The 27,914-nt window shown below is 48.3% G+C and overlaps 1 protein-coding gene across 10 annotated transcripts in view; it reads right to left on the minus strand.

The window, feature by feature from the left end:
• TTC7B (tetratricopeptide repeat domain 7B) overlaps positions 1-27,914 on the minus strand; it is a 248,922-nt gene that overhangs the window by 206,940 nt on the left and 14,068 nt on the right. For 8 of the 10 annotated variants that reach the window (XM_073895744.1, XM_073895745.1, XM_025869471.2 and 5 more), the window contains exons 2-3: positions 18,931-19,085; positions 12,278-12,446 (exon numbers count right to left, since the gene is read on the minus strand). In XM_073895744.1, coding sequence (XP_073751845.1) covers positions 12,278-12,446; positions 18,931-19,085 — 324 coding nt within the window. Of the gene's footprint in view, positions 1-12,277; positions 12,447-18,930; positions 19,086-23,156; positions 23,175-27,914 lie in introns of those variants that run through there. The other 2 variants (XM_073895742.1, XM_073895747.1) reach the window with 2 other exon arrangements.

Consider the following 27,914-nt stretch of genomic DNA (forward strand, 5'->3'; position numbering starts at 1 on the left):
AACAAAATATTAGTGCACCAAACCCAGCAACATATTAAAAAAAGAGTGTATACCATAACCATGTGGGATTTATCCCAGGAATGCAAGGCTGATTTAACATATGAAAATCAATCAATGTAATACACCATATTAGAAGGATAAGGCACAAAAATTATACGATTATCTCATTAGAAAAAAGCATTTCACAAAATCTAACATTCTTTCACGATAAAAACACTCAACAAACTAGACATAAAGGGAAACTTCTTCAATCTGATAAAGGGCATCTACGAAAAACCCACAGCTAACATCATACTCAATGATGAAAGACTGAAAGCTTTCCCCCTATCTTAGAAGATCTCTGCTCTGGTCATTTCTATTAAACACTGTAATGGAGCCTGTAGCCAATGCAACTAGGCAACAGCAACAACAACAAAAAGGCATCAGATTGGAAAGGAAGAAGTAAAACTATCCTATTTACAGGTGACATGATCTTGTATAGAGAAAGCCCTAAGGAATCCACACACACAAAAATTATCAGAGCTAATAGTGAGTTCAGCAAGGTTATAGGATAAGAGATCAATATACAAAAATCACTTGTATTTTCTATACACCAGCAATGAACAATCTGAAAATGAAATTAAGAAAACTATTCCATTTATGATAGCACCAAAAGAATACAATACTTAGGAATAAATTTAACAAAAGGAATGCAAGACTTGCACACTGAAAATTACAAAACATTTTTGAAAGAAAGAAGACAGTCTATGTTCATGGATTGGAAGACTTAACATTGACTAAATGGCAATACTCCCCCAAAATGATCTATAGATTCAACAGAATCCTTATTGAATTCCCAGTAAGTTTTTTTTCCAGTAATTGACCACTTGATCCTAAAATTTACATGGAAATGTAAGGGACCCCGAAGAGCCAAAATAATCTTGAAACAGAACAAAGTTGGAAGACTCACACTCCCCCATCTCAAAATTTAATACAAAGCTACAGTAATAAAGACAGGTGTGATTACTGGCATAAGGATAGACGTATAGACAAACAGGTTAGAATTAAGAATCCAGAAACAAACCCTTACATTCATGTTCAATTGATTTCCACAAAGACATCAAGATAATTCAGTGAGGGGGGAAAACAGTCTTTTCAACAAAAGCTGCTGTGATCACTGGATATTCACATACAAAAGAATGAAGTTGGAACCTTACCTCATACCATATAGAAAAATTAATTCAAAGTAGATTATAGATCTAAATGTAAGGGTTAAAATTATAAAACTCTTAGAAGAAAACATAGGAGTAAATCTTTGTGAACTCGATTAGGCAGTGGTTTCTTAGCTACAACACCAAAAGCACAAAAGCAACCAGAAGAAGAACAAGAACAAGAACAAGAGGAAAAACTGAACTTAATCAAAATTTAAAACATTTTTGTTTCCAAGGCTACCACTGAGTAAATGAAAATACAACCCACAGAATGGCAGCAAATATTTTAAAACTAGATATTCATAAACAACATACCTATAAACCATGTCTCCTATATCCATATCTAACATATATAAAGAACTATTACAACTCAATAATAAAAAGACAACTAACCCAAGTTAAAACTGGGCACAAGATCTGACTCCCCATTTCTCCAAAGAAGATACACAAATGGCCCATAAGCACATGAAATACTGCTCGACATCATTAGTCATTCGGGAGACACAAATCAAACCCACAATGAGATACCACTTCACGCCCACTGAGATGGCTAGCATCAAGGGGACCGATAGTAAAGTGCTGACAAGCCGGCAAGCAACTGGAAGCTTTAGAGCAGGGCAGCCGCTTTGGAAAACAGTTGTGGTTCCTTAAAACGTTAAACACAGAGCAGTCACATGACCCAGCCATTGCACTCCCAAGTGTATGTCCAAGAGAAATGAAAACATACATGCACCCCAAATGTTATACACAGATGTTCACAGCAGCATTACTGATGACAGCCCAGATGTGGAAACAACCCCACGTCCATCAACTGATGCATATGGATTAATAAAATGTGCAAAATGTGAGATATCCATACAAGGGAATATTATCTGGTCAAAAAAAGGAATGAACCATGCATTCGTGCTACAACATGGACAAACCTTGAAAACATATGAAGTGAGAGAAGTCAGACACAAGACATCACATATTATGTGATCCTGTTTATATAAAATGCCTAGAAGAGGCAAATCTACAGAGACACAAAGTAGACTAGTGGTTGACTAGGGCTGGGGTGATGTGAATTAGATGTTGGGAAGTGACCACTGATGAGTACAGGTTTCTTCTGGGGGTGATGAAAACATTCTAAAATTGATTGTGGTGATCACCGCACAACTCTTAATATACTGAAAACCACTGAACCATATACTTTAAAAGGTTGTATTTTATGGTATCTGAATTATATCTCAATAAATCTGTTTTTTTATAGAGCTATAGACCATATTTGTAATATGAAGAACTAAATACAGACATTCCATAGGCAACTGTTCAAAAATATCCATAAGGCACACCACAGTGCAGTCATTAAAAACTTTTTTCAAAAATATTTAATGAGGGGCACCTGGGTGGCTCAGTCGTTAGGCATCTGCCTTCAGCTCAGGTCATGATCCCAGGGTCCTGGGATTGAGCCCCGTGTCGGGCTCCCTGCTCGGCGGGAGGCCTGCTTCTCCCTCTCCCACTCCCCCTGCTTGTGTTCCCTCTCTCGCTGTCTCTCTGTCAAATAAATAAATAAAATCTTTAAAATATATATATATTTAATGACATGGAAAAATAATTGTACACACACATACATATAGTGAAAAATAGACTATAAAATAATATATATAGCATAATCCTAATTGTGTACAAAATATTGTATATATATCTTTTTATCTTTAAATATTTTATATCTTATGCAAATATCTATCTTTCTATGTTTTATATATTTACATATAACCCCAACAGTGGTTCACTAGCTCAAGTGGTCGTATGGTGACTGATTTTATTTTCTGCTTTATATTTTTCTTTATTTTCCAAATAGTCTATACTCAACACACAACCAAAGACTCAAAGTTCACTTTCAGATCAAAGGGATTCTATTCAGTTTCAGCCAGAAGGAGAGGCAACTGGTCCCACACCCTGTGGGCAGGAAAGCACAAAGGTACAGACGTTCTGCAGAGCAGTCTGGAAATACTTCTCTTTTGACCCAGAAATTCTACTTCTGGAAATCTCTCCTAGGGAAAGCATTAAGGACAAGCACAGAGATCAGCCTGAGAGAGCGTTCGTCACAGCTTTACTTGTAACAGTAAAAAGCTGAAAACAACCTACATGTCCAAAAATAGAGGCTTTTTAGTTAAATATATTACAGCTTATCCATGTAATGAAATGCTGTGCAGCTGCTAAAAGTGTTTATGATCTGTAGTGAAGTGGAAAAAGCAGGTCATAAAGCAGTATATGTGGTATAATCTCATTTTTATAAAAAAAAAAAAACCCACAAGATAATTATAGAGATCTAAAAGTAAGTGCACTAAAATGTTAACAGAAATTGGCTCCGGGCAGACCAGGTGATGGATATTTTTATGTTCTTTTGACCGGTCTATACTTCTGATTTTTATGTAATGCATACGTATGTTGTCTATATCAAGAAGACCAATAAGATAAAATTATAGGGGAAAGGGTAAGCGATCAACCCCAGTGATAGCTAGAAGCCCCACTGGCTGCCCAAGGAAAGGAGCACGCTAGACAGGACCCTGGGGCCAGGCCGGGGGGGGGGGGCGGTGGAGGACCGTGGGGAGAGCGAGGACATCACAGCCACCGGCTGCTCCCAAACCCAGGTGTACGTGAGGACAGACGACACAAATCCCCTACTGTTGACCTCAGATTTATATATTTCAAAGCACTTCCCATTTTGTCTTATTCAGCCTTCTCAGTACTCTCATCTGAGTATTATTATCCCCATTTTGCAGGTAGGAAAAGTGAGACTTAGGGACTTAGATCAAATGGCTTAAGAATCACAGAACAGAATCAAGGGCTTGCAGGTTATCTGACACCGGTCCTTCAGCCCCTTGTCAACGGCAGCCCACTCCAAATGAGAATTTATGCTCCAGCTGAGAGGCAGCTCAATAAAGCAAATAGAGTAGGGATTCTGGAGTCCACAGGCCTTGATGTGAACCCCACCTCACCTCTGAAATCCAGCCTCTCTGCTCCTCACAGGGACGACTGCCAGAATGAGGTGCCATCACACAGGTCAATCAGCAAACACCGCACGTGACTCAGGGCAGGGCTTGATAAATGCTAATCCACTGGGCCCCCCACCTCCCAGGGCAGCCGAGCCCTGAGGTGGCTGTCGCTATTAGAAAGACTTCCAGATACAGGCCTAACGTTGGACTTTGTGTAGCTTCCGCTGCCCAGCTCTGGCCCCATTCCCAAGGCCAGAACAGGAAGTCTTTCTTCTCCCAAGGGACCTCCACCCCTGGAGACAACTCTTTTCCAAAAAGCCCCATTCCTTCAGTGCTGACCCACCTGATGTGGTCTGGTTGCCAGGCATCTTCAGTCCAGTCCACAGTGACTCCATCACAGAGCGGTCACCTGGCTCCTCCCCAAGTGTCCCTTCTCCTTCTCCCCTGCAAGGACCACCTCCAAGGAGAGAAGGGCATACAGGGCCCTGGGCCTCTTTGACGAGAGGGCTCCTATTCAGAAGAGCTGTGCTGTGGACATCTATTGTGGACCCTCCCTCTGATTCTGCTGGTGGGACCACCCTCCTTCATCACAGCCTTCACACCAGACCGGAGCCAGTCCCGGGGCATGATGCTCGCCGCTGGAACTAGATCAAGAGTAGGAATGTGATCCACCAGGGCACTGAGACACAGTGAGGATGTGGCCCAGGTTAAGAAAATCAAGTCTGGGGCTGCTCCAGCCAGCCACCTGGAGTCTGAAATGGGAACCAACACGGAGACAAATGGGGAGAAAGAATCCATCTTTGAGCCCTGAATCCAGCTATCACTGAAGTCAGACAAGGTGGGGTTTTCTTTCACCTGCAGTGAAAAGGGCCCTAACCCACAGAGCTTGGCAGAACTTCAAAATGGGTCTTCAGCTTGGCTCGGGCCCTCAAAAGTCTCCATACACTGCTTCCCCCTGCGCACCCCGGCACCTCCCCAGGGCAGGGGCTCTGGCCCCCCCAGCAGAAAGCCTTGCAGGATGGACCTGGATTTGCACTGCCACCTCCATCCTCTCTACAAACACAACACATTCCTGTACTGCCTTTGCCGAGCGGCTGGCTGGGGCTGAGCAGAGCAGATGACACAGACACTCAGCCACTGGTCCGCCCCCTCCCTACTCTGGGGTCCCCAGCAACCGTCACATCTCTCTAGTGACACTCTCTCCCACCAAGCACACAAGCAGCCTCACATCCTCTCAGCCGCACCTCCACCACCCCCGGCAGCTGCTGCCTCTGTGTGAGCCGGCTGGAGAGCTCTTAAGCGCTGGTCTCCATGTCTGTGCCTGAAGCCAGCCTGTAGCCAGGCCACCACACCCAGGCTCCCCCGGAAGCAGCAAACTAACCTCTCCAAGGATGGAGCCCGCATCCGTGACAGCCTGAGAACCCCCCAATAAACGTTTCCACTTTCCTGGGGGAAACTGGGGCTGCTCCTGGGAGCCAATATTCCAGGATGGAAAAAGAAGCCTTGAAGCAGGAAAGTAAAGCATCCTTGGAGGAAACGCATCCCTCAAGTCACCATGTCGGGGGTCTGGCCTCACCTTGACACACAGTGCTGTCAGAATCAACCCCTAAGGGTAAGGGGCAGATAGATACGCCTTCATTCTCTTTTCTTTTCTATTTCATAAATGGAACCCCTGATTAAAGATGGTTGCTTCCTTTGGGGTCTACATGCCTGGCAGCCTTTGGGGAAGATGATAGTCCTCAAGTCATAACCACCCACTATCTGAAGGATTTCCAACTCAACTTGTTCCAAGCCTTTTTCCATGGCACCCAGATGCCCAGGACTGGGCAGACTGTGGTGAACACACACATGAGCGACACCTGATAAAAGCCCCTCATCGATGGACTGCATCCCTTGTGCTGATGTATCTAAAGTTTGCTCTGGTGGGAGGCCCCCAGAAGACAGCGAGCAATCCCCAGGTGCATCTTCCAAAAACATTTGTCGGTGAATGTGCTAAGTCTCCTGGTCTAACAACTGCTTATGCTAAGCTGAAGTCGGTGGATGTGTGAAGACACTTGGTTTCAAACTGGGGAGAGCAAAGTTGGGATCCAAAGCTTTTGGAAGTGGGTTCTCTATTTAAAGACTAGGGCTTATCAGCTTCAGGGAAAAGGCAGCACTTCTGAGAAGCCTCCCTCGCGAGCTCCTTTGCCCCTTCACCCTGCCCACTGCAGAAGCCAGGGGTCTTCATTCCTTCCCTGACTCCGTGTCCTGAGACGGGATGCTCAGAACGCACACAGTGGGCAGTCCAAAGAGAGCCCCAGGGCCAACTTTACAGGAGGCAGGCAAAAAAGGCTGTCACATTTTCCAAGGGGAGATCATTATGTAATTCGAATGCTATCCTTCATCATACCTGCACTTCTGGCAAGAGCAAGAGGTCCATGAGCTCTGCAGACTCTAGAGAAGGGGAGGTCTTTAGAGATTGGCCCCCGGCCTCTGGCCAGGAAGGGGAGTCCAACCAAGAGATGGTTTCTCCTCCGCGGCTCTCTCTCCTGTGTATTTAGCATGTTCCTTATGAAGACAGCTGTCAGAGAACCGTGTGAATGGTTCTCGCCTCTTAAAGGACCACTACTTGAATCAACCGATCCATTCCAATGTAAATGGCCTTTTGTGAAAAAAACCATTAATGTGGGCCCAATTCCAAAGACCTCTAACCTTCTGGATCAGCCTTGGGCAAGACTGGTGAAGTGCAGAGGGAGTGTGTCTTGGGCCCCATCCTCAAGCAAAACTCTCCATCTGCCCCTGGCCACTGGGTGCTGCCCATCCTCCAACACCATCAACACCTCTTCCTCCCCAGATGGCACTCCGGACCTCAGATCTTTGCTTGATCTGCCTCTAAAGATTTCCCTCTAAACGTACTGTTCCTGGGTCCCACTCCTGGGACCATACCCTCTGCCAGACAAGGCAGATATGCTAAGGCAACTCTTCCCCTCTTCCCCATAACTGGACGTTACCTGGGGCTCCCTAAGAGGTCTAGCCATTTGGGGTCACACCCAAGAACAAAAATAGCTAAACTCTGTTGATCCACCAGGCACTACACTAAGAGCTTTACCCGTACTCCCTCATTCCCTACAATAACCCTATAACATAGATACTATAATTACCTCTGTTTTATAGATAAAAAAGCCTGAGCCCCAGGAAGACGAAAGGAACTCGCCCAAGGTCTTATAGCTAATAAGTGACAAAGCTAGAGATCAAACCTGGGCAGTCTGGCTCCAAAACCCCAGGTTCTTAACCAGCGCATCAAAGGAGCAGTTTCAAACCTGGGAGCAAAGGAGGAAAGAGACAATGGGAGGCTCCGTAGAGCTCCCCATCCCCGTGCTGCCTTCTCCACCTGGGAACGGAGGTCATGCAGTTTGACAGGAAGGTTTCCTGCCTCATCCTGGCCCTGCCTCCAGCTTACTGGGCGTCATCAGGCGAGTCCCTTGGCCTCCCTGGCAGTCTCCCCCAGTGGAAAGAGGAAATGCCTGTACAAGGGGTGCCTGGGAAGGCCCCGCTGGCCCTCTGCCGTCGGTCCTTCTCGGCTTGGTACCGCGCAATCTAGAAAGGAAGCTTAATACCACGCCACTGTTTCCAGGCTCATAATTCCCCTCCTCTTGGGCGCCAGAGCCTCAGGGCCTCCACGTCCCCTTTCATTAGCCTGGGTGCAGGCTACTTCCTTCTCCCTGCCCCTCCTACAGGTGTTAGCCGGGTGAGAGACCAAGCTCTGCTGGACATGTCAAATCAGAGGCTTACGTGAGCCCCCAGTCTTCTTTTTCCCAGGTCCCTGGTGGCTAAGGTGCTATAGCAACCTCTCCCCAGCGGGCTGTCAGCAGAACCGACCCGTGCTACTTCTGCTCACCCTAGACGTCTCCCTCGTTGCCCCCTTCCACGAGCTGCATCCCGCCACCACAGCAGCTTCAATCACACAGATGAGGACAACACCCTAGTGGATGGGGAGGAACAGGAACCTCGGAGAACACGGCTGCCCCACCAGCTGTGACCAGGCGGACTGTTCCAGGACTCCCTCATCTTGGAACCCAGGCATTTTCAGTCCCTGTGAGACAACAGGGTACATACCAAGGCTGTTTACAGAGGCCGTATCGGGGAAGGCAAGCCACTTCCAGCTCCCACTGGCCGATCTGCAGAAAGTCACCCCGTGTCCAGCACATCTAAGTCCCAAAATAGACAGTGGCCATGTGTCCGCTATTCCCCAGCCTTTCCATTTGTGAAAAGAACATCTGTGGCCACTTGGTGTCCTGGAGATTTCATTTGCTACATCAATCTGTATCCCAGAGCAAAGATGTCTACTCGCTTGATTAAACCAGTACTACCAGAAGCTAGAGTTTCTCCATTTCCTCGATTCCCACTCTCTGTCTGCTTAGGTTTATGAGATGTAAGGAAGGAGTTGGGGGGATAGTGGGGGGAGTTGAGATCTATGTCAGAAGTCCCTGATCATGGAAATGAATGGAAATGTACAACCTTTCAAAAAGAGATCCATGTCAGGCTCTGTTATGGTGTGACGTCAGCATACTCTCGGAGGTATTGCCCATAATCGGCAGGGAAGGACTCTAAATCATTGAAATATGCCCAGTATGTCATCTACAAAGAAAACGCATCTCACCATGCTAGGCTAGGAGTGAAGGCACCCAGATCACTTGAATGACATGATGGGCATCTCAGTAAAAATGCAAGCAAGGGAACTTGTACAAATTTCACTCAATAACTGAGCACCAGTTATGTGCCAAATCCTGTGCCGAGTTCTGAGGATGGCAAACAAACAAAACAAACAGCTCCTCCTTTAGAGGAACTCACAGACCTGCAGGGGCGTCTGATACCAGGACAACTGATTCTGGTATGACTTTCATGTCACCTACTAATCTACTGAGCAAAGACAGCAGTGAATATGGTTGACTCTGAACAGGTGAGTCCCAGAGGCCATCAGAGAAGACAGGAAGTACGAACTGGAGGAACAGAATTTACAGGAAGAAATCTGGGCAAGGAGCAGGAATTACAGTGGAGGAACAATGAAGGTGAGGCTGCCAAGAGGTGTCTATGTGCAAATCAAGGGCATCCTCTAGTGATCTGAGTGTTTTCTACATGAGGAAACCTCACCTGGCCCAAGCGTGCTCTGATCCACATGCCAACAGAGCAGAATGGTTAAGAACATGGGCTCCAGACTGAGGCCCCTTCTGCCTCTCGCTAGGAGAGCATGGGCTCTGGCTCGAGTCCTGGCTCATCTATTGCCTGGCTTCGGGACCTTGGGCAGCTTATCTAACCCCCGTGCCTCAGTTTTCTCATCTGTAAAATGGAAAGAGTAACAGAGCCCACCTCATAGGGAGGTGATAAAGACTGGCTGAGATACCCAAATAAAGGGCACACAGTGGGCATTCCAGTCACCTTGCCCAGTCTCATCTCCTTTGTCTATAAATTACAGGTTTGGAGGATTTAAGAGACAGTAGAGCCCTAACTGGTACCTGAATGATGTTGGCTGCAGATTCCCAATAAGCCAAGGCTAACATTACCTGGCCAGGGGAAGAGCTCGCAGCCATGGCTGGAAGAGCAGATGTGGGAGTGATACTTTCAGGCTCTGGCGGAAAGCCCTGGTCCAATCAGACCGCTGGAGATTGTGGAAAAGTTCAGGTGACCCATAAAAGGCGAACTCCGAGCCTACAGCAGCATGCGGTGGTCAGGGGAGAGGTGAGCGCTGGGCGCTCAGCTCCAGCCAGGGCTTGCCCAGGGGGCCTGAGGGGACAGCCCTTCCCTTCTTCCCGAAGAAGCCAGAAAGCCAATTTTTTAACTGGATGGTCTCAATTTGGAAAAGTCAGCAACTACTTCAAAAGTGCTGGAAACGCTGAGCTGAGGACACCAACCCTGCTTCAGACCCCTGCAGGCTCGTGGTTCACAACGGAGAGAAGAGAACCCCGTATACTAGCATTCGTCTAATATTTGTCCACAGTCTCTCCTGAAAACTTCTCAAGGACCTTGAAGAAGAAAGAAGAACCAAAGAGTGCTGCTACCCAGAGTTAGGACCAAGAGCCTCTTGAACTCCTCAGAGAACTGTCCTGTCTTTGGGCATCTCCACAAATTAAAGGGACAATTTTTCAGTTACTGTAAGTCACTTCTTGTAGTACCCGAACAAACACTCAGCTTTTACGCTACTATTTAGATCATGTTCACTATGTGCTGGGCATTTGATACAGATGATCTCGCGTAATCCTCAAGACAACCCAAGGAGAGCTGGACAGATGGAGAAACCGAGGCGTGCAGAGCCAGTACGTGATGGTGGTGGGAGCCGGACCAGGCGGACAGCTAAGCACTGGTGCTCAGAATCCCCCCTCTGCACTGCCTCTCACCTGGCCGGCGCCGGCTCTCGGGGCCAGCGCCACCTGGGCTGCAGGCCACTTCCTCTGGCACAAGCAACACTTGCCTCTCCTGCACGCGTGTGATGCTATGTGTGCCCACAGGAGCCGGCCAGGGCCAGGTCTCCCAGGAGCCTCCCACCACAGCTGGGGGCGCACTGCTAACCACGTATGACGCAGGCCCAGACCCAGGGACCACGTCTCCCGTCCTCCTTGCCCTCTCCTGTCCTCCTTCAGCCACGAGGCTGAGCGGGCAGTGCCCCCTGCAGATGGCTGCCACCACCAGTCTGTCTTAGAGCTGATACGAGGACCTGAGCTCTTGCTGCGAAGCAGACCCCAGAGCCATCCCCCCTCTGCAACTAGCAAAACCCCTGGAGACAACCCACTGGGCCCCGGGTGACCGGCAACTGCCTGGTGAAGCGTTGCTCTCCTTGCAGGAGATCGTTTCTGGCCCCAAATCACACACAAACTCCCCCAAGCCCAAGGCATGTGAGGTGACGGAGCAGGCACCACGAAGAAGGGGGCAGCTGCGTGGCACACACCCCAGCACGCCCCGTGGCACCCCCAGCCTCACAGGACGGTGCCAGCCAAAGTGCCAGAGTGCCCGTCCAAGAGTGACAGCATCCTTCCCCGGCCCGCAGGGAGGTTTCGAAGATTAATTAGATGAACCTGGCAGTATTTGAGGTTCCCCAGGGAACAGGTTGAATACGTCACCCCTGAAACAAAGCTCTTAAGTGTGCCTCAGGCTGGGTCTTTGTTCACCGTTGCGCAGGACAACCGAGTCCGACAGCTGACAGCACACGAGTGACCAGGGCCCCGGCCTCTGTGCTGGCCACAGTCAGTCACAATGCATGGTTTGGACAGTAGGTGGCAGGAGGGAGAGGAGCTGCTTCAGATGCTCCCTCTCTTACGATGGCCTTTCCAATTCAAAGTGTCCCTCCTCCTCCAGGAAGCCTTCCTGGTCCTGTGGGCCTGTGTGACCTCTCTTATCTCTAAAAAGCTGTTAGCCACCTGACTTTTACCATCTGCTGCCTTGTTTGGGGCTGATATTTTAAAATATTATTTGATGAGCATTTAGTATGCACCAGGTACTGTGGTCAGTGCTTTACATACATTATTTGACTGATCCTTAGACTAAATCTATGAGGTGAATGTGGTTATACCCATTTCACAGATGAGGAAGTGGCAGTTTGGAAAAGTCAAACAATGTGTGTGTCCTGCGTCTGTCATTTTCTTCTCCGTGGGACTGCATCCTCTCACATGGGATTGCAAGCTCCTTCTTGGCAACCGGGCTGACGTTTACACTTCCTTCCAGCCCCGGAGCCCCCACGCACACAGCTAAACACTGGATGACTGGCTGTTACAGCCATTTGCAGGGACCAATCAGCCTTAATTAAATTAGCCCAGAGGTGGCAATAATGAATAAAACTGGTCAGCCATGTGGCCAAGTGGCCATATGACAAGAATCCTGACGTGTGCTGTGCATTGTCTTAATTACCAAAAAGAAAAAAAAATTCCTATTTCACTGCATATTAATTATCAGGACCCTTTACTAAAATGTTTGCCCCTCATTTATTTCAGGGGTAACTGAAGAACTGAGGGTCTGAGGGAACAGGGTGTGGCGGGGCCCACACCATGCGGAGGTGCTGATCCAGGGTACAGGCTTGGCCTGTGGGCTCCACGCAGCGTGGCCCCAGGGGACAGCCTCCCGGGAGGGAAGGCGCAGGCTCACCTTTGGTGGCGTAGGCTTCCGCAATCATGCGCAGCCTGTAGGGAGGGACGGCTGTCAGCGGCAGGTCATCGAGGCCCACCCGGGCATAGATGTTGAGAGCCTCCTTATAATCTCCTTCCACATAATTCAACTTGGCCATGATCAGATTGGATTCTTGTAGGAACTCTGACTAGAAGGAAAAGGAGAGAGAAAAACATTTTCCTACGATGCTAGGAGTAATGCTCCCTCGGGGACCCGACACCTGCTGCCACAAAGCCTCGGGGCTCTCCACACAAAGATGCGCACACGAATGTTCACAGCAGCATCGTTTGCCATGGCCCTGCGACTGCCAACAACCTGAATGCCCACTGACTGAGGAACGGATAAGGAAAATGTGGTATGGCCCCACAGTGGAATATTACCCAGCCACAGTGAGGAAGGAAGCAGTGCCCCATGCTTACCACAGGGATGACCCTCAGAAACACCATGGCAGGTGAAAAAGCCAATCACAAGAGGCTACATGTTGCATGCTTCCACTTATATGAAATGGCCCGAGTGGTCAAATCTATAGAGGCAGAAAGTAGATTAGTGTGTTTGCCTAGGGCTGGAGGGTGGGGGATGGCAGGTGACTGCTAATGGGTACGGGTTTATTTTGGGGGCAATGAGAATTTTCTAAAATGGGGTAATGACTGCACGAGTCTGTAAATATACTAAAAACCACTGAACTGTACATTCTAAATGGGTGAGTTATATGGCATATGAACTCCACTTCAAGAAAGTGGCTGTAAAACAAAATGAAACCGAACACTGAGGCTCCCCACAGGTCCCCGTGCTTGGCTGTGTTGCGCCAAGGATGAAGGGATGCTTTTTGAACAAAACATACAAGCACCTGTCTCAAAAAAGGACATCCTGGTGCATCCTGCCCGCTGCCCTGGGGGTGTGCTACAAGACTATAACCCAAATAACCCAAAGAGAGAGGTTTTCTAAATTGGTGCAAAACCCAGGACTTGCTTTCTTTCCAGGGGCGAACTTTTCCCACTGAGCCATTCTCACTGGGTAAGGTGACTGAACCCTGGTCCTCCCCACCCCCCACAGAGGCTGCGAGCTCTAGCCCTCGTCCTCTGATGGGCCCTCATTCCTCTCCAGGCAGGAGAGGTTGGCCTCCCCAGTCCATCCCCACTGGCCTCAACCTCTGCCCTTCCCCCTGGCCAGCACTCATCAGCAGGAAGAGAGGAGACAGCCTAGCCTGCTATATAAGGAGACAGATTTATCACCCTCTCGCAGGTCTGCTCCTTGGAACCCAGGCTATGCAAGGCTAGATTTTCCTGCTTACAGGAGCATGCCAGGAAGCCGCACCGTTCTGTTAACCGTGACGGGGTGGCCAATGCTAGGTAACCAGTCAGAGCATGGCAAAGCAGCTGTCCGCCAGGATCGCCAGCTTCCGGGCATTTCTTTTTTTTTTTTTTTCTTTTTTTGAGTATAGTTGACACACAATGTCACACACTTTTCAGGTGTACGACATAGTGACTGGACAACTCCCTAAGCTCTGCTGTGCTCACCATAAGTGCAGCCGCCACCTGTCACCATACCGTGCTGTTACAGATCACTGACTCCATTCCCTATGCTGTGCCTTTTATTCCTGGGACTCATTCAGTCCACAACTGTATCTCCTGCTCCCCTTCATCTATTGTGTCCACCCCCAACCCCCCCGCCCCTCTGGCAACCATCACTTTGTTCTCTGTATTTATGGGTCTGTTTCTGCTTTTTGTTTGTCTGTTTATTCATTTGTTGTTTTTTTTTTTTTTTTAGATTCCACATATAAGTGAAATCATAAAGTATTTTTTGAAAGGAAGCAGGGGTTGGGGCGCCTGGGTGGCTCAGATGGTTAAGCATCTGCCTTCGGCTCAGGTCATGATCCCGGGCTCCTGGGATCAAGCCCCACAACATGCTCCCAGCTCAGTGGAGAGCCTGTTTCTCCCTCTCCCTCTGCCTGCCGCTCCCCTGCTCATGCTCTCTCTCTCTCTTTCTCTGTGTCTCAAATGAATAAATAAAATCTTTTAAAAAAAATTAAAAAACAAAAGAAAGGAAGCAGGGGCAACGGGCAGCATTAGAGAGATGGTAAAATCAGCAAAGGGAAGGAAGGGAGCAAAAGGGTTTTTTTTAAAGTAAATTAAATTTTATTATTATTTTTTAAGTAGGTTCCACGCCCAATGTGGGGCTTGAACTCATGACCCTGAGATTAAGAGTGGCATGCTCTATTGACTAAGCCAGCCAGGCGCCCTGAAAGGAACAAAAAAAGGGGGTTTTGAGTGGCCAGAGAGAAAGAAAATTAGAATGCAAGAAATGAGAATTATCTTTGCAAACAGAGAAATCAAAGCAGACTTAAGAGAAGAGGAAAAGAGCTATGAAAAAAAGTCCCACCACAGGGGTTCTCCACCCAGAGAAAAGGCTTCCTGGCAGACAAGGCTGTCTTCCTTCCTCCCTTAGGCCTTCCAGCCCTGGGACCACTGGTTTAAAAAGCAAACAGAAGGGGGAGGGGAGCAGAGGTTGGTGTTTACCAGGCCCAGAGCTTCAATCTGGGGATGGACAGTGGTAGAGGCTGCATGACGGTGCAGATGTACTCAATGCCACAGAACTGTACACTTTAAGATGGTTTGATGGCAAAGTTTGTGTTAGATAATATTTTACCAAAAGAAAAAGATGTTTAATTCAACTTGAAAAAAAAAATTTTTTTTTTTTTAAAGAAAAGTAAACTACAAGGCCAGATGTAAAAGATACAGGAGCCTGAACAAAATTCCGAGTGCAAAGGCACAGTGTGGATGCACTGGGAGAGCCTTGCCGGAGCGAGTCTAGTTGGCGACCCCACACGGAGGCTGCCACTGCAGGGTTGGGGATACCGGCCCCAGCAGAGCTGTGCTGCCCTGCCCAGGAGAAACACGGTTTTCTTGACTTGACTGAGAAGCAGGTCTCCTGACTCCCAGGCCAGGCTCCTTCTGCCCCACCACATTGCTACCTTGCTCTGGTCCTGCCTGTTTCAGTCCGTGCGTATTTTGTGGGCACCTTGTCTGCACTGGGCTTGAGCAAGTGCCCCACCAGGAGACGTACTGATTTAAGGTCAAGAAGAGAACAAGTTTCACAGTAGCCAGCTATTGGGGCAACACACCCATGCAAAAGCTGGGCGACTTTGGAACATTCTTTATACGGCAGAGGAAGCTTTAAAATGGCCACAGGAGAAAAATCTCTCTAGATAGAACCAATAACATCGCAGTAAATGACATGTCTCTGGTGCCACATCTGAGCCTCAAGACAACCCCCAGCTAACTATGCTTATGGATGAGAAATGTGAAGCTCAGAGAAGGTACGTAACTTCACCGAATCACACAGCTTATAAAGCTAGAACTGGAACACAAACTCAGGAATTCTAACTTGAAATTCCATGTTCTTACTACTGCACTGGGTGGAGAGCAAAAAAAACCATCAGCACCTGGTAAACCAGAAGGTTAATTTTTCACAGTGAAGTTAGGGATCTGGAAGGAGGAAACAAACTAGCCAGATGTCAGGCCTGGAGCATGATCCTCAACCTTTCTCCCCTAGCACACAGCCACACCCTCTGGCCTCTTGAAGGGACGTCTGATGGCCATCCCTGGGAAGCACGGCCCACGTGTCCACTGTCCCTCTACCCTTTCTCACTGATGAGGACCGACGAATATCATGAACTGACTCTGAAGAGAAGTGTGGCATGGCCCTTTAAAAGAAACAGGGAAAGGGGCGCCTGGGTGGCTCAGATGGTTAGGCAACTGCCTTCGGCTCAGGTCATGATCCTGGAGTCCTGGGATCGAGTCCCACATCAGGCTCCCTGCTCAGCAGGGAGTCTGCTTCTCCCTCTGACCCTCTTCCCTCTCGTGCTCTCTATCTCTCATCCTCTCTCTCTCAAATAAATAAAATCTAAAAAAAAAAAAAAACAGGGAAAGAGAGAATATGTGTTTTTAAAGGCCCAAATGCAGCACCAAGTGCTTAGTAAACTGACCTTCCTATATTCAAGTGATGCGCGCGGCGCCTGGGTGGCTCAGTCAGTCAAGCGTCTGACTCTTGATTTTGTCTCAGGTCATGATCTTGGGTCATGGGATCAAGCCCTGCATCAGGCTCTGTGCTCAGCAGGGAGTCTGCTTGTCCCTCTCCCTCTCCTTCTGCTCCTCCCTCCACCCCCGCTCACTCTATCTCTGAAATAAATAAATAAAATCTTTAAAAAAATAAAGTAATTAACTGATGTTCTCAAGCCAGCCTGAGGGGCCTGGAGCTGTGTCCAGTGGAGACAGACATACATAGAGGCCATTTAGAAAGGAGGCTTTCTGCCTGCATTTCCAGAAGCCTGCAGCCACACAACTGACAAACACTAACACTCACTTACACAAATGTTGCCCAAGCCCCCAACTGCTCCAGGGCCAAGGAGGTGACGAGATGACAAGGAGGAAGGACATCTCTGAATGAAAGCTCACAGGCTTGGAATATCTAAGAGCTGGGAGGGCCCAAGCTCACCCCTCCAACAGCCCACCCTATTCAAACTGATAGAAACTAAGCCCCAGAGAGGGAGGTGGCCTCCGTGGGGGTCACACAACAATTTGGGAATAGGCACAAGCTTCCAAAACGGATCCAAAAAGTAAAGCTAAGGAAAACATGGCTTCTCGGTGGGGGGGGGGGGTGTACATAAACATGAGAATAAAGTCCAGAGAAGTAGCCCTGGAGGGTTCTGAGATGGGAAGTGAAGAAAAAGGAAAGAGAAATCATCAAGGTTAAAGGCAAAGAGCTACAACTGAACAACAGCAAAAAAACCCAACCCAAATAAAAAATGGGCAAAGCACCTGAATAGATATTTCTCTGAAGAAGACATACAAATGGCCAATAAGCACATGAAAAGATGCTCAACATTCCTGATCATGAGGGAAACGCAAATCAAAACCACAATGAGATATCACCTCAAAACTATTAGGATGGCTACTATCCAAAACCAAAACAATACCAAAAAACAGAAAATAAAAAATGCTGGCAAGGATGTGGTGAAATTGGAACTCAGTGTGGTGAGAAAGTAAAATGTAAAATGGTGCAGCTGCTACAGAAAATAGTATGGAGGTTCCTTAAAAAATTAAACATAGAATTACCGTATGATTCAGCAATTCCACTTTTGGGTAAATGCCCAAAAGAACTGAAAGCAAGATCTGGAAGAGATATTGTAAACCCACATTCATGGCAGCACTATTCGGGGCACCTGGGTGGCTCAGTCGGTTAAGCATCCACTCGCAATTTCGGCTCAGGTCATGATCTCAGAGTTGTGAGTTCAAGCCCCCCATCAGGCTCTGCACTGGGCATGGAGCCTGCTTAAGATTCTCCCTCTGCCCTTCCTCTCTCGCTCCCCTTCTCTCTCTCTCCCCACCCTCTTAAAAAAAAAAAAGTCTGTATTATACTATAGCAGCATTATTCAAAGTACCAAAAGGCAGAAGCAATCTCAGTGCCCACTCACAGGTGGATAAACAAAACACTGTATAAACCTACAATGGAGTATTACTCAGCCTTAAAAAGGAAGGGAATTCTGACACATGCTACAACATGGATGAACCTTGAGGACGTTATGTTAATGAAATAAACCAGTCATAAAAAGACAAATACTCTACAATTCCGCTTATATGAGGGACCTGGAGCAGTCAGAATTATAGAGACAGAGAGTAGATTGGGGGTTGCCAGGGGCAGAGAGGGGGGAACGGAGAGTCGGAGCCTCAGGCATAGACAGTTTTGGTCCGGGATGACAAAAAAGTTCTGGAGATGAGACAACGGTGAGGGGTGCACAACAGCACGAGGGCAGCTGAAGACGCTGACGGGTCTGCAGCTGGGTGCAGGCAGCTCCCCGGAGGAGCGTGACCTCCGAAGAGCAGGACGAATCAGCCTTCAGGGCGGGGAAGAACTCAGAGCCCCGTAAGTGAGCTAACGGGTGTAGGGGGCAGCAGGCACAGGGGGAGCAAAAACGAGAGGAAAGGAGATTCAAAGGAAGCAAGAAAAGAATATGTGATGAGAGGGAAAGCTGAGTCTAGAGACGGGAAGACAGGGCAGGGAAGGAGCAGAGCAGAAGGGTAGTGCTTCAGGTCTCCTGGGCCATGAGGGTTAGGGCCATTGCTCAGGCAGAGGGACGGTTCCATCCTGGCCTCCCCTACCAAAGTACCAGGCTTGTGCTCGCCAGGAGGAGCCCCACGCAGTTCTGGGCCACGGCAGCCTGGGGACGTTCAGGAGCTGTGTATTTTAGGCAGGAATTGTGCGGTAAATGGCATTCCTGATTAACTCCTCTCTTTCCTAAAGTGGCCAAGGCGTCAGGTTGAGCTCTGGGCCATATACAACAGCTCTCTTCCAAGCACCTAGAGAAGATTTTTCAGAATAGCATGTCACTGAAGACTCACCAGAGACCCTAGTGAGCTGGAAGCCCCGATAAGGTGGTCAGCCAGACAGGGGGCCGAGACGCCGATCACACGGTGAGCAGGCCTGCTTCTGAGAAGCCACGCTGTGGCAGCGTGCTCGTGTGCTCTGAACACTGCCCGGTCCATTGCAGGCCATCCTTCCCCATGGCTCACTGCCCTGAGGAGGCAGAACAAGCATCACCCCACTGGCCCCCTCAGCTCAGAGACCCACAGTACCTTTAGGTTCCCGCGGTCCAGGGCGGCGGTCAGATGCTTGCGGACCTCGGTCAGCTGGGGCCTGGGGCCTCGGGGACTGGCCCCCTGCCGCAGGGGGTGTTCCTTCAGGGACTGCTCCAGCTTTGACTCCCCGAGGAGAAGCTCTGCCATGTCATCTACAAAGAACAAAGTGAGAAGCTAAATGGGAGCCGGGAATGGTCTGTGTGCTGGGAAGCTCCGCCCGGGGACCTCAGGACCACCACACCCCTGCTCTGTGCAAGGCCCTTCTGGAACTTCATAGCCTTAGAGGGAGTCCAAGTGGGCACCAGCTTACAGTGAATTCTGTTCATCAATAAGAATGTTCCAGAATGTGTACACAGACGGGGGTAGCTCATTCCTTTGTCACACATTTATTGAATCTAGAAAGACTAGATACATATTAACATGGAGAGCGCGCAAGCTCAGTAGGAAAACACAGCTGTCTTATGCTATTTTTCGGCATGATCTGTACAAAATAATACTATGTATTTTCCAAAACTGATGCAGTGACATCTCCTAGCTCTTTTGTGTTCTGTGGTCTTACACATGGATGTGAGCTGGAGCAATGTCTCGTATAGATTCTTAAAATGAGTTTGTGTCAAAATGACCTGAATGCACGCAGTCTGTTTCTGCCTAAAAGTCGAAGCTATACAGACACTGACAACTAGGAATGTCTAGATGAAGGTTTTACTCCTAAGACTACACTACTTAGAGTTACAATTCCATTACTGTGCACGTTGGCTTGTTAATTAGAATGAAGAGCTCACTCCAGAAGTAGCTCTTGGGAATCCGCACATCTAGATGTTCTGCATGAACCCAGAACAATTCATACACCAGCGTGAGCATGACCTATTTCTTCTGTGATGCGACAGAACCGAACTGCATTAAAATATAAGCACAGTGTAAAAGGTCTGGAAGGATATACCTCAAATCCACGATTGTACCTCCCACTGGGCTACAGTTGAGGGAGGACCTCAACTGGAGTTAGGGGCCAAAATGGACTCTAGTTTTATCTTTAACAACATTCCAGTCCCAGAAAGGAGAACAGATTGGCTTATTATTTAGGTAATCTAAAATTAAGTCAAGAAACAGTCACGGAGCACCCACTGAGATTCTGAGTGGTAGGTCCACTGAAGGCAGTGAGCTATAAGGAGAGCCTTCCCAGCCTTCCTGGTCAGTGACCCAAATCTGCCAAATCTAAAGTTCTCAGCAATGCCTCTATCTGTGTACTGGGACGCCCAAAATAGTCTCTTAGAAATGAGACCTAGTGTTCTGGGATGGGCCAAGCCACAGTAAACAAGGGCTGAGTTAAGTTACTGAACTCAAGCATTCTCTACGTTGTCCAAGAAGGAAAAGCAAATAGCCTACAAGATGAGGGAACATCAGGCAGGACCACAGCAGCATCCTACCGCAGAAGACAAGGACACAATGTCTGCAGAGGACACAAGGACACAGAGCGTAACCCAACAGGCCTGGAGCTGGCCGTAACACCGGTCAGGTGCAAGGGCAGCAAGCAGCCTCCTCCAAGAAGCATGAGCCATTCCTGAGAATGAAATGCAGCTAACAAAGAAATCCAGGGCTCAGGGATGAAGGATGTGTGGGCAAAGGCCTGACAGCGAGGATCAGAGCACTGACACAGAGAATACTAAATGCCTATAAGAACTAGTTACAGAACAGAACTGGACTGCTATAAACCAACACAATGCAAAAATGACAATGTAACAAAATTGGTAAGTGCTTCAGAGTACCATCCTTCAAAACAAGGTAATACATGCTTAAAGAAAAAAACACGACACCAATCTTGTTAAAACTTTACTGCACTCTTTCTGGAAACAATGCCACATGGTGAAGCATTTATCTAGAGCTCAACAATTCGCTTAGATTCACTTTCCTTTCCTTCTTCCCATCAGTACTTATTAATACTTTATTTTTAAAATAGCTGCTGCCTGGGGCGCCTGGGTGGCTCAGTCGTTAAGTCTGCCTTCGGCTCAGGTCATGATCCCAGGGTCCTGGGACGGAGCCCCGCATCGGGCTCCCTGCTCGGCGGGAAGCCTGCTTCACCCTCTCCCACTCCCCCTGCTTGTGTCCCCTCTCTCGCTGTCTCTCTGCCAAATAAATAAAATCTTTAAAAAAATAAAATAAAATAGCTGCTGCCCAACAGATATGGATGCAAGCCACATGCTATTTTAAAAGTTGCAGTAGCTATATTAAAAAAGGAAAAAGAAACAAGTGAAATTAATTTTGATAGTATCTTTTATTTAACTCAATATATCCAAAATATTGTTAGTTGAACAAGCAATCCACATTTTTTAATTATCAACATATTTTATATTCCTGTTCGTACTAAGTTTTCCAAATCCAAGGGCGCCTGGCTGGCTCCCTCAGTAGAGCATGTGACTTGATCTCGGGGTCATGAGTTTGAGCCCCAGGTTAGGCATAGAGCTGACTTAAAAAAAAAAAAAGTTTTCCAAATCTAGTGTGTACTTTGCACTTATGACACATCTCAATTCGAACCAGCCACATTTCAAGTGGTCAGCAGCTACCCATGGCTAATGCCTGTGATATCAGATGGGAGTGTGATCACCATTTATAAAAGTATGCCTGTTTATCTTTATTCTGTCTGTTTCCCTAAAAAGATGTCTAGAATGAGTATCACTTAAGTAATAAAAATTTCCAAATGACAGGACTTGGGATAATTTTTTCACTCTCACCTTTGCAGTTTGAATTATTTTTATTGAGCAGAATCATTTTATATTGCTTTTAGGAAAAACTGTGACTCTTCTTTAAAAACTGGAAGTATATATCTTGCGACATTAATGGTGGTTATTTCTGAGTGGTGAGACTATTAGTATACATTGAGTTTCTTTTTTGTAGATTTTAAATTTCCAAAAAATAAAATAACATGAGATTCAGAGTCATAGATATAAATCCCAGTTTGTCACACTGTGTCTGTGGCCCTAGGATTTAGCCTCGGTGTTTTGGGGGGCAATTCTAAGAAAGCCCCTCTGTACATCTGAGCTGAAGATTCCTATCTCCACACATCCCTCATTTCCACCCCCACTCTGATTACCTCCCTGCTTCGGGCTCCTTTGACCTTGCAGCTGGAAATGGCTGCCCGGAGCAGACTCCCCAGGCCAACAAGCAGAGAGGACAGCAGATCAGGCCCTCTGCTGCCTGCCACCCCTTTCTAGCCGTGGGATCGGGGGCATATCGCTTACCCTCTTGAAGCACCAGCCTGCATTTATGAAAGGGGAATAATACCACGACCACAGCAAGACTGTGGATGAGAGCTAATGAGTTCTCAGTGAGGGAAATACTGTGGCCTGGCCTGCCACACCTCTCAACTAGACCTGACAGGCTGAGTTCGATGTGGACTGGCAAACAGTACAGGGAAAGGCAAACCAGGCTGAGGGAACAGCAGAACATAAGAAAAGTGTGAAGATGAAAGCACATTGGACCAAGTGGCCAGAGAAGAGGGTGTGGGTGAGTGAGGGGAGAAGAATGCAGACTCAAGTGGGGAGCAGAACATGGGACTAATGGTTCCCTTCTCCCCGCTCAGCCCCATCCCCACGGAAAACAGGACCTGGAAGTTTCCACAGGCAGTTCTCCACATGCAGGCCCTGTGAACCTCCTCCCTCCACGCCTTTGGGATGACTCGGAATACTAGGAACACCATCCACCGTTACTTGATAAGGACCTATTGATCTTTCAAGCACTGTTCATCTCTCCCCACACATGCCCTATCCCCAGCCAGCCCCAGCTGCCCCAGGAACCTCAAGCACCCCAACCTAGGTGTTTACCTATCTGTCTGCCTCTTCCAGACTGTAATGAGAGACCTGAAGGAAGAATCTGTGTATTACTTAGTTTTTAGTCTCAGAGCCGAGCACAATGTCTGGCACAGAGTCTGTGCTCAATAAGTGGTGAATTAATTTAAGGACGGGCCAAGGCACTTGGACTATACCCTCCTGTGTTAGGCCTGGTCCTGGTGGCACAATCTGTCAGTTGTCCCCAAATATTCATTCTCCCCTTCTTCCTTTAGTATTAGAGTCCCTGAGTTTTATCAGTGCACATAGCTGCCAACGTAAAGACTACTTCCCAGGCTCTCCGGGAGCTGGAGGCTGTCACGTGACTAAGTCATGGCCAATGGGATGTGAGCAGAAGTATTGTATGCAGCTTCTCTGCGGGGCCCTTCCAGGGAATGAGCTTACCCTCCAGTTTCTCTTCACTCTACCACATTAGCTGGAGTGAGTCTTGGCTGGTGGAAAATGGTGCATCCATTCCGGTCCTCAAGATGGAAGCCATCTACTTTGGAGCACAACATTAGGAGCCTTGGTCTCCAACACCCAGGAGCTGTCATTGAGCCCTGGACTGTTTATGATGAATTATTACATGAGAGAGAAACATTAACTTCTACCTGGCTCTTGCTTTAGTCACTGTTACTCTGACCTTAGTTACACTGGCCAAACTGTTATCCTAGCTAGATCTCCCCACCACCAAACAGGCTTTAAGTTGAGAACTGCTATCTGAGAACACCTTACCAATCAATACTCATTCCCAGAGTCCCTCATGTCTAGAAGGAATCCCACAGAACCCAACTGAGGTTTTTGATAGAACACCCTCACATCACCTCTCCTGTTTCACTGGCATTATAGCCTAGGCTTACAAAAATATTTAAACAAAGGACTACATATAAAGAGAAGTATAAAACTACCACCTTAGTGCTTTGTAGGATTTACAGCCTTTTAGTTTCTTGATCTCCTGATCCTGGGGGAACACACCAGAGCCTTGCTGCTAAGATATGCAGAGAGCCCAGCTCTATCAGAACAACTGGGTGGGCCCTTGGAAAGGTTCGGCTGAGAAGAAGAGGCTTTGCACAGAATGAGGAGACACAGTCCCTCCCCTCATGGAAGTTCTAGTCCCTCAGCACCACTCCACACACTGCAGCTCTACTTAGTAACTTCTCCCCTACATACATGCGCTCTCAGGCACCAAGAGGTAGTCCTGGGTGGCAGAGGAGGAGACAAAGCCCTCACCAAGAATATTACAGGTACATGTTTACAAAATGGAAAATGTGCGGAAAGGTCTTTCAAGCAGCAGAGTCGGAATATGCAAAGGCATGACACAGCCTAGTTGTTTGGGGAACTCCAAGTAATTTGTTAGAGCTGAACCATGAAGGGCAGAGAGAGGAAGATGGCCAGAGTTAGGAGTTTCCTGCCAGATAGGCAAGGATCAGCTCCTCAGGTCTGGAAGGAGCTGTGCGCTCTGAGCAAAGAGCTTACATTCCAGTTTGAAATTAGCATGGTGGTTGCAAAATCGTTTGTGCAACTGTAAACATTTTCAGGTTCCAATGAATCTCCCAAGCAAACCATGTTTTCTTTGCTCTCCTTTGAAAAAGGTGACTTCCCTACCACTCACTCTCCCAACCAGGAGGGCAAAGATCTGAAAAATATCCATGAACTCAGGCCAGAGAAATCATACAGAGACGGCAAGGCTCCGTCCTCATGAGGCAGGAGCTCAGCAGCCTGACGAACACTCCACGGCACTGGGTGCTCCTGTCAAGGACCTGCGGGTTCCCGATTCAGAGCCTGCAAGTGACGAAAGAAACAGAGGTCACCTAGCCAGCTGTTACTGCGCACAGTGTGTCTGCTTACACGCTAGGACAGTGAGGTACAAGGAAAACAAAGGCCCCCCGGGCATACAAGAAAATTAATTCCAGCTGGATTAAAGAATTAAGTATGAAATAAAAGAGGATAAAAAGATAAAAATAGAACTTTCACTTCCAGCCAAGATGGAACAAATTTACCCTCCTGTATAAAATAACCACAAACACAGGACAGACTATATGGAGAAACAATTCTCATGACTCTAGACGTGGGACCACAGAGAAAAGTGATCCCTGAGAAATGCGTATTGTAACGCACTTCTCAACAAACAAGTGAGCTCTGGGATTTGCCTGGAGAGTTGCCGGCTATCCCACAGGAACAGGGAGCCCTTACATCAGAATTCTGCCACATGAAAGACTTAAATCTGAGTATCTCTTCCCCCACTCCTTTGCCTACTCACACTCACCAGACACAGGGTAGGGCGCAGCCAGGCAAGCCACACTGCAGGTGGGGAAGCAGGACTGCACGGTGGGGCCAGGCATGTTACTTTCCAGAATGCAAAAGTCTGGCATTACAACGTGGAGGACAGAGCTCTGGCCTCAGGCAGCCCCAGGCTTAATCCTAGCTCTGCTGCTTACTAGCTGTGTGGCACTGGGCAAGTTACTTAACCTCTCTGAACCTTTGTTTCCTCACCTGGCTACTGTGAGGCTAAGACATCATGTACGTAACGCATAGGGTACAAAGCAGGTGCTGAGTAGACGTGTGTTACTGTTCCTGTTACTGCCATTCGTTTTGGACTTGCTATTTCCCAGAATGGTTATGTTGGATCTAATGAGGTCAGAAGGCTCTGTGAGACACAAGCCCTCTGCTCAAGAGGCCTGCAATCCAGTAGGAAGATAAGAACATTATGCAACATTTATTACTAGACAAGCCATGCTGGGCTCTTACTAAATACCGTGCAGTGGGCTAAGCCATTTACACAACCCCGTTAGTCCTCCCAACCTCGCTAGGGCCTGTTAGCATCTCCATTTCACAAATGGGGAACCAGGCACAAGAGGTGAAGCAACATGCCAAAGGTAGCAGAGCCTGTCCGTCCCGGAGCAGGGACTTTGAACCCAGGCCATCTCCCTGCCCTGTGGCCCCGGCATGTGGACATCAGCCCCCAGAAAAGGGGCCCAGCTTCCCTCCCAAGCAGCTGTGTGAGCAGGCCGTTCCTAAGTCCCTTTCCTGCTCCACCTGCTAGGACTCTCAGGGGACGGGAGTGAGGAGGAACTCAGGGGTGCCCAGGGCTCGTTCCACCTTTCCCTCAGGCATTTTTCAGGGTGTAAGTGAGGCTGCAGAAACCAGCTCCCCAGGAACTTACGTGGAGCCAAAGCCTGAAGCCGAACAGAGACCACTCCTGGGGACCGTCACTGAGAAGAATATGGGGAATTAACCCCCCAGGGGAGGGGCACTCTGGTGCCATGCTTCATCTCCAAACAGTCCCCCGAGCCCCAAGCTGGCCCAGCTCCATGCCCAGCAGCCTCGACCTCCCTGATCCCCCCCGAGGAAGGGGGGTGGGGACTGTGGCCTTTGCCCCCTGAGGTGACTGCCCCTTCCTCCCAGCCTTCTCCCTCGAGGGATAAACAGCTGACACCCAGAGACTTGATCAGGTTGGGAAGAAAAAGCTTAGGGTTTCTACTCTATTCCAGGGAGTACCTGATATCAGTACCAAAAAAAAAAAAAAAACCCTCAACAACTGGGATTTGTCAATCGAGAAGCATTTAGGTCTATTCAAACCATTCCTGCCGTGGCTGTGATCCAAGAGGAAAAACAAATCCCTGTTCAGGCAGGAGCCAGTTCTTGAGCTCTCCTCTGTCACCCAGCTTCTCTGTCTCCTGGTCTCAGCACAAGCTCAGTGAATGTCATCCCCTCACTGACCCGGCTTCTCGTAAGTCACAGGTGTCTCTCTCAGCGCTCCCAGTACCTGTCATCCCCCCCCCCACCAAAAAGTGACAGAAACACAGACACTGTTGGACAGTGTTGGTAGAAGCATCATGAACTGAGTGTCTGCAGAGGGCAACTGAGCAACATCTATAAAATGATTTATGTACCTACATCACCTGACCCAGAAAGCCCAGTTTTAGTAACTTCTCCCCTACATACATGCGCTCTCAGGCACCAAGAGGTACATACAGGGATGTTGGCTACGTACAGCCCTAGTGGCAAGAGCACAGGGCAGAATACACCCGTACGGTCCTCACCCGGGACGTGTTAAATGAATTATGCTACACCCCACATGATGATACATGATGTGTCCATTACACGAGGGCAACGGATCTCCATACAACCCCGTGGTAGCCTGACTGCACACACTACCCCAGGTCTTCACACCTCCCTGAATCCACATGCTCTGTGGCCGCTCACACTGACCCTGGGCTGGGCCACGTGATCTGCTCTGGCTGATAGACCAGTAGTGCATCTGGCGCACACAGAAGCTGGGAAACAGACTTACACATCAGCTTCCCGCTTGCTTCTCTGTGACCACCTTGAGCCCATGGCCGGGCTGGCCTGGATCTAAGAAAGGCAACGGGGAACAGAGCTGAGTCGTCTCAGCCAGGCCCCGCCATGTGAGCGAGCCAGCCCAGGGCAGCCATGTCACGGAGCTGACCCGCAGCTGGCTACAGATGCAGGAGCGAGCCCGGGCAAGCCCAGGATGGTGACAAATAATAAAATGTGGCTGTTTTAAGACACTGAGTTTGGGATGGTTTGTTACACAGCAATAGGTACCAACGTCAGAGAGAGATACAAAATAGGGTGTGCCGTCTGTTACTATTGTGTGTAAAAAAACAAAACCAACAACGCACTTTCTAATAAATCTACAGATATGCTGAATATTTCTGAAAGGACCTCCCAGGAAAGTCCTAAGAGTGGCTACGTCTGTGGAAAGGGGCAGGAGGGCACAGAGATGATGTAGGAAGGAAGTTACTCTCTTGTATTAGTTGATTTTTAGTACCAGGTACCTTCATTACCTGCACAGAACATTAAGGAGTTAATTTAAAAGGAAAAGAAGATGGCCCGTATTGGAGTGTGCTCTGACTCTGGAATGCCCAGTCTGGTCACCCACAAGGGGTTCACACGACCTGGCCCATCATCTCAGAGCCAGGTGGAGGAGGTCTGCATCTGCGGTTATGACTGAGAGCTTGTCACCCGCTCTCCCTGGGCCACCAGCCTCCCGTGTGCACACTCTCCAGGCCCCCCGCATCCTTCCGAGGCCGTGGCAATCTGTCTCACCCCAGGGTGCCTGGACATGTTGTATCTCCCTCCCTTCTCCTGCCAAAATCCAGGCATCGTGTGAGATGCATTTCAGGGTCACCTTGGAGA

Source organism: Callorhinus ursinus, unplaced genomic scaffold (genome assembly GCF_003265705.2).
Source record: "Callorhinus ursinus isolate GAN/ISIS: 27379988/994484 unplaced genomic scaffold, GSC_fseal_2.0 scaffold8, whole genome shotgun sequence".
Classification (NCBI taxonomy): Eukaryota; Metazoa; Chordata; class Mammalia; order Carnivora; family Otariidae; genus Callorhinus; species Callorhinus ursinus.